This window comes from Nicotiana sylvestris, chromosome 9 (assembly GCF_000393655.2).
Source record: "Nicotiana sylvestris chromosome 9, ASM39365v2, whole genome shotgun sequence".
NCBI classification, from domain to species: Eukaryota; Viridiplantae; Streptophyta; class Magnoliopsida; order Solanales; family Solanaceae; genus Nicotiana; species Nicotiana sylvestris.
In genome coordinates this window covers 97,733,576-97,746,843 of record NC_091065.1, presented here as the reverse complement: position 1 = coordinate 97,746,843, position 13,268 = coordinate 97,733,576, and the positions used below count along the sequence as shown (strand labels likewise).

General features: G+C 34.6%; 1 protein-coding gene across 1 annotated transcript; it reads left to right on the top strand.

Moving 5' to 3' along the window:
• The first annotated feature begins 5,952 nt into the window (after nucleotides 1-5,952).
• Nucleotides 5,953-8,385, top strand: LOC104236258 (heterogeneous nuclear ribonucleoprotein 1-like). The gene is made up of 3 exons (XM_070157605.1): nucleotides 5,953-6,174; nucleotides 6,932-7,038; nucleotides 7,428-8,385. Exons 1-3 carry the CDS (start codon nucleotides 5,953-5,955, stop codon nucleotides 8,383-8,385), a joined length of 1,287 nt encoding a protein of 428 aa, XP_070013706.1.
• The last annotated feature ends 4,883 nt before the right edge of the window (nucleotides 8,386-13,268 follow it).

Sequence of the window (13,268 nt, the reverse complement as noted above, 5' to 3'; positions counted from 1 at the left end):
TTAATTGTGTTTATAATTATAAAATTGACTCTATTATTTTTATTTTTATAATTATATATTATTAATCATTTTAGTACCTTTAAATTATTTCTAGAAATTATTTTACTATTTTTTTTAAAAAGGGAAATTGGCTATTTAAATGATAGCCCATTTGTATTTCAATTTTGGCCAGATTGGGCACCCCTAATTGAACCCAATTTCAGATCCCATTACCTGGACCAAATCCTAAATTTACCCGACCCACGATCCTCTTAATAACCCACCCGGATCCCCCTTTCAATCCCAGCCGTTGATCATTTAGATCAATGGCTCATACTCACCCTTTCCTTTTTAATTTCCCAATACCCCCCAAACCCTAATCCTTTCTCACCGGTAGCCGCCTCCGGATTTCCCTTCTCCCAAATTCTCTCTCAGAAACCCTAGCTGCCTCCCTCCATTTCCACCATAAAACCACCGGAATCCATGGCTTCCAAGGCTATAGAAGTCCTATATCGGCCTCCTATAACTCCTACACGTTTGGTTACTGAAGTTTCAAGGCCTTCCCATGAATAAGCTTGGCCTAGAGCTTGTTTGATTCGAGTTCTATGGCCACCTTCGGCCTTGCTCCGGCAAGCCATGGCTATTCGAGCCTGATCTCGACTTCTCCTACTCAGATCAACTACTCTCCAAGCCTTTCTCACCATCTGGTTTCTTCTGAAACCCTAACTTTTGAGGTTCTTCTAATTTCTTTAGATCTGTTCTAGATCCGTATTTTCCCTAAACTTTTAAACGGTTTCTCAAGATTTCTTTCAACAAACTATGCCTTCAAAACCTTTATATTTCCGATTTAGGGTTTTTGTTAAGTTATTTAGATGCTTCTCTGATTTTCCTTTTCTCTTGTGTGTTTCTTCTACTATATTTCTTATTAGTTTCTTCTACTGTGATTTTTATGTGTCTCTCCTAGTGTGTTCTTACGAGTTCTTCTATTGTGTCTTCCTATGTGTTTCTTCTACTATGTTCTTATGAGTTCTTGTACTGTGTTTCGCATATTGTTTTTTTACTATGTTTCTCATGAGTTTCTTCTACTGAAAGATGCATGTTAAAGGTCTCAGTTCCTTTCTGAAATCTCTGAACTTGTTTGATTTCAAAAAAAAAAGCCCTAACTTCTTTGAACCTATTTCGAGTTTCTGAAGTTATCTCATCTACTACTCGATTAGGCTTCCAAAGCTTTGTTTCGACCTTTGTTTCTTTTATGGTTTTATTCTAAGTTCTTTCTACTGGACCCTTTGTATGCTATTTGATACTCTCTCTCTTCTACATTGCTGAGTTACTGAGACTGGCCTATGTGACTACCATGTTCTTATAGTCTACTACTTACTGATTTTGCAATTGCATGACGTTTTTCTTTGTCCTAAATTCAGCCTCGCATACTTGTGTGCTCTTTATATGTTCTGAACTTCCCTCTAAAATGGCTTTCAATTTTTGATTAATTTCAGACTTCCTTTGTGTAAGCCTGATTGATTTCTTTCCTTGTTTGCTGATTTCCCTGTTACTTGGTCGAAAACTTTCCTTAGCTTTTCTGACTTGGTTTATTCATGGACCAGTAATTACAAATCTCTGACTCCTTGATTTACTATGTACTAATTGATTTTTACCTTATTTCGTGTATTTCAAAATTCTTCCCTTAAGTAAACTCCTATGTATCTACCCCCAATTGTCTACTTTGCACAAGATGCTTACTTGATCCCTTTCCTTAAATAATTTTGTTCATTACTATTTAAGTTCAAACTCCTTAATTAAAAGAAGTCTCGTACTAATTGATTTTAATTGATACCCAGTTCCTTAATTATTTTCTTACTTTCTTTCCGCCTGTTTTCACACTATAAATACCTGCTCTTCATTGACACAAACACACCAACACTCATAGTCTTTCTGAACTTATACCCATACTCAAAAGTATTTTTTCTTGTTACTTGTACTGTGGCCTATTTGCAAGTCCTGATGCGTGTTTTTCTCTATTTTCTTCTTTAAAAACTGGTATGTCCTGATTTAAGGTTTTCAGCACCATAACAATGTGTTTATTTACTACCTTTGCATGTATGTCTGCCTTCTGCTTCTGTATAGTTCAACACTTACTCTAGAATGCTGAAATTTCTTTTTGCCTGTTCTATTATGAATCCCAAACCCCTACCCCTATGTGTTCATGCTATGGTTTGAGGCACGGCAATACTGCAAATTATTTTCCATGAATCAAACTTGATCCTCTGGGATCCTAGCCTCTAATAATGTGTGTTCTAGCAGACTTATAGGTATGCTAGCATTCTCCATTGTTGGGCATGCCTAAAGTCTGCCCTTGCCTAAGCAATAGGCTCTTCACAATTTCCCTATTCCCCTGGACCCCTTATGGGTACTTATTTGTAGTTGTTTCCCTCTCTTTTCCCCCCTTTAGCATTCTATTCTTCACTTGCACACTTTCTTAGTCTTTAAGTTATCCCCCCTCTTGTGAGCCTTGCCTTGGGACCCTTTGACCTCCCTCTGAACTTGGACACTTGAGGGTTGGCCCTTCCACACTGCACTTATCCCTGTTCTAATAATACATTTAGGTGTGAGCATTGCCCGGAGTCCCATTGAGGCTCTTAGGGAACTTTGACACACTTAAATGGGAGAAAGGCTTTGTATCATGATCTCTGGGAGTTGGTTTACCTCATAACTCAGTGAGGAAGTCAGAATCAGGCTCCCTCTAGTTGTACTTTTATTTATATTTTTCTGATGTATTCTTATTTTATTCCGGGATGTAATAATTTGTAATAAACTCTTAGGGATGGTTAGTGAAAAGGGTGGGTAACTATGTATGCGAAGGGTAGATACCATAGGTATTTTGAATTTTGCATATTCAAATGCATATAGAAATCATGCTTATAGGTCATTTTGAATTTTGCATATCCCAATTCTCACATAGATACCATGTCTATAGGTATTTTGAATTCTGCATACTCAAATGCGTATATATATCATGCCTATAGGTCGTTCTAAATATCCAATTCTCATATAGAAATCATGTTTATAGGTATTTTGAATTTTGCATATTCAAATACATGTAGAAATCATGCCTATAGGATTGTTCAATTTTGCGTATTGAATTACACCTAGATACCATGCGCATAGGCCTTAGCAAAATTCTGCTAACTAGATACCATGTTTGTAGGATTAAAACCAGTCTAATGCATTTAGAGACTATTCCAATAAGGTTTTCTGCATTTTTACACCATGTCTACAAGGTTCAAAATCAACAACGCGTAGAAAGCAAGCCTATAAGATCCTTGTCCAACGCTTAGGCAAGCCTTAGGGTAAAATTATAAGCTGAATCTATTTCTGTTAATTATTACAACCAGCAGGCAGGCCTGATTCGGACTTCTTATCTGAGTTATGTAATAAACTAAAACTGCCTCAGTAACCATCCTTCTTCATCTATAATAATCAGACCTAAACAGTATGTGTAAGTCATGCTGATTACGTGCTTCTTTGTTCGAGGAGGTATATCTGAGCCTCTGCTTGTTATGTGCTTTCCCTCAACTTGCAATACGTGTTTTGTATGTCGCCTTAGAGTTTTTACCTTTGAAACTACAAATAAGCTCAATATCTCTTCCTTTAGGATTATTAATCCTAAATGCCTCAGGGACTAATAGGATTAGGACGGGTAATAGCATGCAATAAGTAAACGAGACCAACCTGCGCTTTAAATACCTTAACGGGGTGGGAAGGGTAGATATGGATATGATGACCACGCGATAACGTCACGTGTAGCCCGTCATTGAGGAGTGATTACCGGACGCTGTGTAGGGTGATCCATATTTTTAGTAAAGCTAGGACCCCCCCCCCTCCTTTCCTTTACTCTTATTTCTTTAACATTTTCATTTTAGAATCCGCTTCCTCAAATTGCTCTTTTAAACTTTGTCTATTTTCAAACCTTTATATCCCCTCCTATTTGAGCTTTATCTGTCTACATGTTAATTGTACCCTAAACTCACAATAATTGTCTAGCCGGAAACCACACTAGTGGATTCTGAGGGGTGCCTAACACCTTCCCCTTGGAATAATTTCAAGCCCTTACCCAATCTCTGGTTACTCAAATCAAACCCTCTTGGTGTCTTAATGCACCCTAATCATTAGGTGGCGACTCTTCAAATCAAACCCAATTCCTAAAAGAAATGAATTGTCCCTCCAAATGTCATAAACCCGATTCCACGAGGAAAAAGGGGGCACGACAGCATCTCTCGCCTTCAATCATATCCACCTAGTATCCTGGACACACGTTATATTGACCTTCCTCTTCTGGTGGATCTTCGCCAGCTCTATAGACTTACCCGTCAATGTACCTATATTCCATGACTCAATTCTCAACCTATAAGCTCTTTGTTGCCCCTTACCTCTCTTGCCTCGCGTCCCACCCCATGTCCCTAGCCCTACCCCTGGCCTCCACAAGGACATGACCTTACTCTACCATCCCAGACTACAGCCACTATACCTACAACAGACTAAAGAGAATCACTAACACACAATAGGCAAAACGATCAGACTAGGAGAAAACAAATTGTAACTACACGTACGCTAATTGCATGATTTAAACTAATGCGAACTAAAAAGGAACCAATTCAACTAACACAAGGAAGAGAAAACAGGAAAGCGGAAGGTACCAACTCCCAGGAATAGAACCCAAAAATTGTCTTGGTGTACATGATGTTGTTGCGGCACCTAGCGTGTTCACGTCCAATTTTCCACCGCCCCTTAATGCTACTCGCCCTAGCAGCTCTCCTATGTTTGCACGCGCGCTCCTCGCTCGTCTCCAATAGCCACCACATAATACCTGAAAGACACACAAAAAATCCAAGAACCAAAAAAGGGGCTACCCCCACTACCACTGGTGAAGTCCTAACAAAAGCAAAGAAGAGACAAATAAGAGAAAAGAAGGGGAAAAAATAGTGGGGGTGGGGGGAGTAATGACCAAATAGTCTAACACACAAGTACAAAGAAGAGGAAAAAAAGAAGAAAATAAAGGGAGAGGAGCAGACGGGGAAGGGACAATAGAAGGGAGGGGACTGCATCCGTCGGAATATATGTCACCGACGGGATAACAGTCGCTGGAGAAGACAACTACAGTGTAGGTTAGGGGTGGAGAGGAGGCGAGAACGAAGGAGGAGGAAAGAAAGAAGGGAGAGAAGTGAGTGGTATAAGAGAGAGGGAGAGAGAGAGGTGACGGGTGGTCGGAAATCTTACCTGGTTGTCGGCGGCGGCGGCGGTAGGATTCCGACAAAAGATGACCGTTGGAGGTTGGGTTTGGGTTACTGTCGCTGAGAGAGAGGGAGAGAGAGAATACTTGGAATTATAAGTGATATTTTTACATTTTAATTGGCCTTTATACGTGTGGCGAACTATAAAATAATAAGTACATTTATAAAAAATTAAAAAGTAAAATAAAAAGAGAAGAGATATTGGTTTGGGGTTATTTATCTAAGAAAAACTATACAGTATAGTATAGTCGTTTTCAAAATATATATAGATATATATATATATATATATATATATATATATATATATATATATATATAAAAAATAGCGGATGTATATAATATATTTTCACAATTCATGACTTGGAAGTGATTTATTTTAAGGATCAAATAAATAAAGGTTAAAGGTTATTTCGTGTTTCAGTTTCAGTCGGAATAGGATTTTGGAGGTTGATTCGAAATCTGCCCTAAATCAGGAAATTGTGTTGAAGATTTGGTTTGATCCCCTTTTCCGATTGAGATTGGGTCACTGTCCCCAAACCCTAGGCATGCTTCCATATAATTGCTCTGTCCCTCTCTTTCTACTTTTAGTTACTATATTTACGTAAACTGCATTATTATTATTATTATTATTATTATTATTATAGCAGAGGAGAGAATTCTTCTTTTTGTTTTTGTTGTCAGAATTATGGAATCAGATGAAGGGAAGCTATTTGTAGGAGGGTTAAGATGGGAAACAACGGAGGAGAAGCTAAGAGACTATTTTAGCAATTATGGAGAAATTAAACATGCCACGATCATGCGTGATAGATACACTGGCTTGTCTAGACGCTTTGCTTTTGTTGTCTTCTCTGATCCTTCTGTTATTGATACCATTCTTCAGGACAAACACAACATTGATGGCCGTTTGGTATGAAATTTATGATCTTGGATGTGTACATATAATAGACACTACTTTAGCTCTAAACCTGTTAATTATAAATTTTGAAACCGCTGCTATTTTTTTTATGGTGTTGGTTTGTTTTGATCAATCTTGTAGGCGTAACCCCGTTGAGTTTTCGTATGTTTCAAGATTGATCACGATTGAGTTTTCTTCTCTGATGCTTTCGAATTTTTTAGCTCTTCCTTTAATGCAGTTTTGGAATCGTGTCATTAGTTGCATCAGCATGTGTTATGTGTAGTGTACGCCTTCTAGTTTCTGCTTGAACCGTTTATATGGGTTAGTTTCGCCTTTATGTGATATTTGGGCAAAGTTGAGTGATATTTTTGTTATAAAAATATAGCTTAATGATTTACTGTGGTACTTGGCCAAAGTTGACTAAATTTTTGTTCAAAATAGTTCAGTGACTTTGAAGCAATAAAATAAAAGTTAAATTTCCATCCGTGAAATTACCCCGTTTATATACATGCAAAAGAATTTTTAAAAACGTGTATATTAGAATACACTGTCTAAAATTTCTGAATCCTGCCTTTTTGTCCAATTTCTAAAATGGATATGATGAATCACAGTCCTGTTCCTGTTTGTGGAACTAGAGGAGTGTGGCATTCTGAAAATGTAAAGGGGGATTTAGGCACTCTTGTTCGTCTTTTACTTCGTTTTCCCTTGCTTAGCTCATCTATCAATCTTTTTACTTGTAATTTTTACTTTTAGATTATTTGATTAAAAGCGGTGCAATGCGTTAGTACAGAAGGTCACATTTATGAAGGAGAGTGGGAGGGGGAGGGAAGAAATATTCAGCTTGTTTTATCTGGATTGCGTGGAAATTAGTAGAAGGTTGGTGAGGACAAACTTCCTTAGAGAATTAAGGATTCTATTTCATATGCTTTTCATCTTTTAGTAAAATAGTCCATGTTAAGTTACTCATTTGGAAAACTTTTACCAGAGGAGAGATGTAAAGGAGTAATATGTTAGATTTTCTTGTTCTATAGTATTGAATATGTTTATCTGAGCTGAAGTCATTCAAAGACATGATATTCTAGTGGGCGCGATTGAGTCATATGAATCTTTTCCTTGTTCTGAAGGTTCTCATCAGTGTTTAAACTTGACAAACAATTCTGCTGGTAGATGCAACGTTGTAGCTTGGCTTCAACTAAATGACATCTGAGTTTCTTGCTGACCAAATGTCTGTTTACTTGTCTATTTGTTTTCACTTTAATCTCCAGTTTTGCTGTTCAGGTGGACACTAAGAGGGCTTTACCAAGAGAACAGCAGCAGAGCTTGAGATCGCAACTTCCTTATGCTGGTGAAGATATAGAAACAGAACCTGAACGGAATGTCCGAACTAGAAAAATATTTGTGGGTGGGCTACCTTCTTCCCTTACTGAAGAAGAGTTTCGGCAGTACTTCCAAAATTACGGTAGTGTGAAAGATAAAGTAATAATGTATGACCCAAGCACTGGTCGCCCTCGAGGATTTGGTTTTATCACCTTTGACACAGAAGATGTTGTTGACAAAGTTCTTCATAAAAATTTTCATGAACTGAAAAATAAGCTAGTGGAGGTAAAACGCGCCCTGCCTAAAGAAGCAAATCCTGCTGGCAATGGTGGTCGTGGAGGTTACTTGGGTTATGGTTCTTCTGGTCCCATTAGGTTTCCGCAGCCTACTTTTGTTGGTTACAATCCCTATAATTATGGCTATGGTTGTGAGATTTATACTTGCTACGGTGGGGCAGCTGGAGTATATGCGAATCCATCTTTGGCCAGCATTGGTTATGCTAGCAGCTTGCCCGGTGTCACAATAAACCAGTGGAGCAGCCAGAATCATGGGTATGGTCTTTTCTATAATTTAGATGCAAGTTATGGGGCTTCTAGTTCGTGGGGTGCTTCAGCCTACTGCGCTCCTTTTTTGCCATCAACTAGTAATTCTCAGGGTCATACTTCTCAAAATGGGAATCAGGGGAATGGTTACAGCACCTACGCTAGAAATAAAGGCTCTTTCACTGATTCTGATGGTAATGAGACTGGTGATAGGCATACAGATAATGCTCCAAACAGCAGTACCTGTGAGGGGTCAACTGAGGCAGGGAAACACGAGGCAAATGGGCACAACACAGCAACAATCTGTGACAGCAGTAATGGTTCTCCGGGGTTTCCAAATGCATCTTGGGTTTCAGATAAATAAGAAATTCCGGGTTAATATTGTGGTAGACTAAGAGAAAACTGACAGCACTGACCATATGATTAAATATCAGCTTCTAAGAATCACTCAAAGAAAAAGTAATCCTGTTATAACACCACCAGTTCGGTCGCAAGAGATCCGATGACTGGTTGAATTACTACAGTCTATGTAGTGGTTATTTAACACTTACATTTACATTCTTACAATGCAGATGACTAGTGTTACTTGAAACTGCACTGGTGATACAATGTATTTTGTCTTTGCTTAAAGATGTTATCTAACTCAGGTTGCTTCTACCGTTGAAGGTTTTCTCTTACTTAAATGGTTATGTTTCTTCTTTCTTTGTTCTCATACATAGAGTGGCAATTTGTGTGAAACCTATTCCTACAGTTGACTACTTGAAAATATAAAATTTGCTTTTATGACAATAAGATAGAATTCAGTTGATAGCAAATAGTTCTGAGACTTCTGTTGTTTGGGTTGTGTGGGGATTAAGCTATAGAGACTTGGCATGTAGTGAAGATTTCTTCATATTATGGTGCATGATTTGGCAACATAGTGGTCAGTTCTACAAATAAATAGTAACAAATATCAGTGTTATTACCCTTTGATCAAGAGGCATATACCCTTGAGAGTTTTTGTTCTCTTGTCCTTGTTTACTAGCTATTCCTGCTGTTATCATAGACAATTATTGTAGAACAAAACTTCCAAAGATACTCTCCTTTTACTTGAGTTTAAGTTGTGCGCAATAACAGTCCATAAGTTTTCGATAGTATCATGTTAAGTTATCCTACAATAACATGTAACTCTCCATAGCAAGCCTGATATGATAACCTGAAAAATAGAGTAATAATTTGCTATAACCTATTAAATCATACAAATAGTTTAAATATTTTTTTCATTATGAGTAACTTAAATTCTTTACATTAAGAAAGCAAAGACGTTTCTTGAAAATCCAGAACCATATGAAGAAATGGAAATGATAATTCTTGGTATCTAAAAAAAATAAGGAACCAAGATAAAATACTTGGTATGTATAAGTGATGTGTCTCATGAGAAATGGGTATAATAATTCTTGTATGTAACAGAAAACAAATGTATTCTTCTTTTTTCACAATTAGAGCTTTAATTAAAAAATTGAAAAGTCATCACTCAAACTAAGGAAGAAAACAACATATTTCGAGAACAAATCGTCTACAACTTGAATCCAAACACATACATTTAATTTGTTTGAGAACCAAAATCAAACGGTCGATTACTACGTCTTGATATATATATATATATATATATATATATATAGATAGATAGATAGATAGATAGATAGAGAGAGAGATTTTAACTATAGACCTTTTTATTTTATCTAACTCCCCCCCTATACTGGTATCAGAGCAAGAAGATTTTCGGACCAAAAAGTTTATGAAACAACTTATTTTTGCTAAATACATAAGTTACCATCACCACCTAATATATATTAGTCTTGAGAGTATTAGAAATAACATAGAATATAGAGAAACATTAGAATCACAAAAGAGTTTCTTTGAAAAATCAGAACTAGATATTTTAAATACTGAAGATTTTCAAAAATTCATTCTTCTTGAAATAGAAAGAACTAATATTGAAATACAACAAGAAAAGGATTATATCCGAACCATCAGAAATAAGATAAAACATATCCCATTAGGCTAACATATATGTTAAGACAACATCCTTTAGCTAAAGAAATAGCTTGTAACTATTGGATTTTAAGTAGAAATATACTGAAAAAAGAAGAATTAAAGAAAATACTACGAAAGACAAAGACTCTATTAATATCAACTTTATAATTAGCTAAACAAATAGAAGAATCAGATCTAAAAATAAATAGAGAACCGAGTTATATAGTAAAATGTAGTATTAGTTCAGAAACCATATCAGTTTTAGAGTGGAAAATACAATATATAGAAGGAGAAATATATTTAGAAAATCAAAGAATAAAATTCTTTAAGAAACGAAAAATTTGGATACCATTAGGTTGAACAAAATAGATAAATTAAAGAACCTAGAATATTTAGATTTAAAAATATACCCAGAAAAGAAGTATAGAATATTAAAAGATAATACGATAATAAAGTGCAATTTTAGTAGTGGAGAGCATATATTACATACCGAAGATAAACAATGCAATACTTTAGTAGATTTAATAATCAACTTTGGAGAAAAAACCCAAGAACATAATAAAAACATAATAAGAACACTAGAACTAGAGGAAGCATTAAAAACTAAACAAAGAAAGACTCTACAAAAATTAGAACAAAATTTGGATTTCTTAAAATCACAAGAACTAGAAATATAAAGAAAAATATAATTTCTGAACAATAAGTTTAATCTAGTAAAAATACCTACGAAAAACGAAATAGAAAAATTAATTAAAATTATTACAGAAAAACCTAAAGAATTAGAAATACAAACAACTAGATTAGTAGAAAAAATAACACATCAAGTAGAAGTATTAAAAATTGAAATAAGTACCTTAAAAGAAAAGATAGACACAATAAAAGAAATCGCTCTTTCATGAGTGATTTACAACTAGAACTAGATCCAGTATATGAGGAAGCATTAAAATTCACAGAAAGAATTCAATCCAATCCAGAGGGACTGACTAGTTATACTCCTCAAGGGAAAGCGGATCAAACAATAATAAAACAGAATAATACTTTAATAGTATTACTTTTAGAAATTAATAGAAAGCTAGATAAAATTATTAAAGAAAAGGAGATAAAGACTGAAATCCCAAAAGTAGACGATTTAATAGAACAATTAAAAAGAGTTGAAATAACACCGCAAAAAGATAAAATTAAAATAAGAAAAACCACAAAAATGGACCTTTTTCCAGGTGGGTCAAGAACAACAAACGAAGAAAGATCACGAATAAGTTTTTCAGATAATAGAATAGGTAATAATATGTTAGCTAGAATTTTAACTAGAAAAAGACAAGAAAAAAATCGGAAATTAGACGAAATAATAGATATAGACAAAGATATACAAATTTTTCAACAAAATCAACTAAGGTTACTCAACCCGAGAATATTATATAATACAGGATATTTTTCAAATAACTCTCAATTATATAGACATTATAGAGAAGAGCAATTATCAGCCATAGGAAATAAAGTTGCAACATTAAATTTAATTAACCCAGAATCAGTACGACAAATAAAATATTATAAAAAGAATTTAATGCATATGGGATTAATAGTAATCGGATTAAAAGGACTAACTCGAAAGAATTTATGAACTAAAGTACTAGTAGTAGTATATGATGACAGATGGTCAGATCAAAAGAAATCTATAATAGGTTTAACAGAAGTAGACATGACAAATAATGGAGGAATGTTTTACATTAGCTCAGATTTCATGATAAATCTAGCAGAATTTGGAAAAAATATTAAAATAGGAATACAGACTAAAGGATATGAAGAAATGAATAATAAAAATAATTTACTGATATGTGTAGGTTTCATAGGGAAAATGGCAACAAATAGTAATACAAAATTTAAAATTAAGGTAGACGATGTAGTCGAAGTAATGGGAAATAAAGGGATAAAATTAATAAAACCTATTAAGATAAATCCAGAAGAATATGCTGGATTAGAATGGAATCTAGAAGATTTCACAAAGCCAAAAATATTCAAACCAGAATCTCATTTGATGTATACAAACTCTAAAGGAGAAACATCAATTAGGTTTACTAATTATAACTATTCTACCCAAAAAAAAATAGATGATGGAACTGAAAGTACGGTAGAAGATAATGATACCGAATTTATGAATATTAAAATAATACAAGACGAATTCGAAGTAGACATAGCATTAGAAAAAGCAAAGAGGCTAGTTAAAGAAAATAGAAATAAGACTTTTCAATGTAAAGGGTGTAAACTTGGAGGGTTAACTTTAAGCAAAGTAGAAGAGCATTTTAAGAAATGTGAATTAAGAATAGATAATTGGGGATATAGAAAAAATCAGATAAATTCGATCAAATTTTTGAAGAAATACAAGATAGTTATGAAGAAACAGAAACAGAATCTCTAATAAGTTTAAAAGAATTAATGGAATCAACTAGTTCTAGCCCAAGCTCATTCAGAGAACAACTCATCAAAGTACAATAGATACTAGCACAGGAAATGTACCTAGAAAAAGAGTATATAAAATAGATCAAGAAATAGAAATAGAAAATGTAAAACCATGAGGAAAAAGAATGCCTATAGAAGAACCTATAAGATTACAGGAAGGAGGAAGTAAGGGTAAAATACTAAATATAGCAGCTCATGATCCACAAATGTGGAACTCGGTAATAGACCTATGGAAATGAATAGTAGTAGCAGACTTTATAAAAACTTATAATGACACAGACGCAGAAACAATGTATAAATATATGGAGACCTTCTTAGGAGAATCAACAAAGGGCTTATGGGAAGCCTATATGTTAGAATTTCCACAAGATTTTCAAATATTAATAGCAATGGGACCAAATCCTTATAATTTTACAAATAAAATACATAGCTTGATCACAGGCGAAGATCCAAATAGTGGATTAGTAGTATTACAAAAGAATATTTTAATAAAATTAGAACAATTAAGTATAAGCAGTTGGTTTCATATAAAAAAGTTTTTAAATAATTATTTTTATTATTGTACATTAGTGGAAACGCTTTTGATCAATATCTAGGTAAAAAGTAATTCAATAAACTACCAGGAGTCTTAGGAAGAGAAATAGAAGAACGATGGTATAAAAGAGAAGGTGTAATACAAAATCCACATGCAAAATGGTCTATAGGGCACAAAGTACAACATATAATGGAAATACTACAAGAAAAATGTACCCATATACAGATACAAAAACAACTAAA

Bases quoted from the DNA above. Each gene is read 5' to 3' on its own strand.
- LOC104236258 (XM_070157605.1), top strand. From the start codon at position 5,953: ATGGAATCAGATGAAGGGAAGCTATTTGTAGGAGGGTTAAGATGGGAA. The intron at 6,175-6,931 runs GTATGAAATTTA...TTTGATTAAAAG, and splicing joins ACAACATTGATGGCCGTTTG to CGGTGCAATGCGTTAGTACA. The intron at 7,039-7,427 runs GTTGGTGAGGAC...TTTAATCTCCAG, and splicing joins TGCGTGGAAATTAGTAGAAG to TTTTGCTGTTCAGGTGGACA.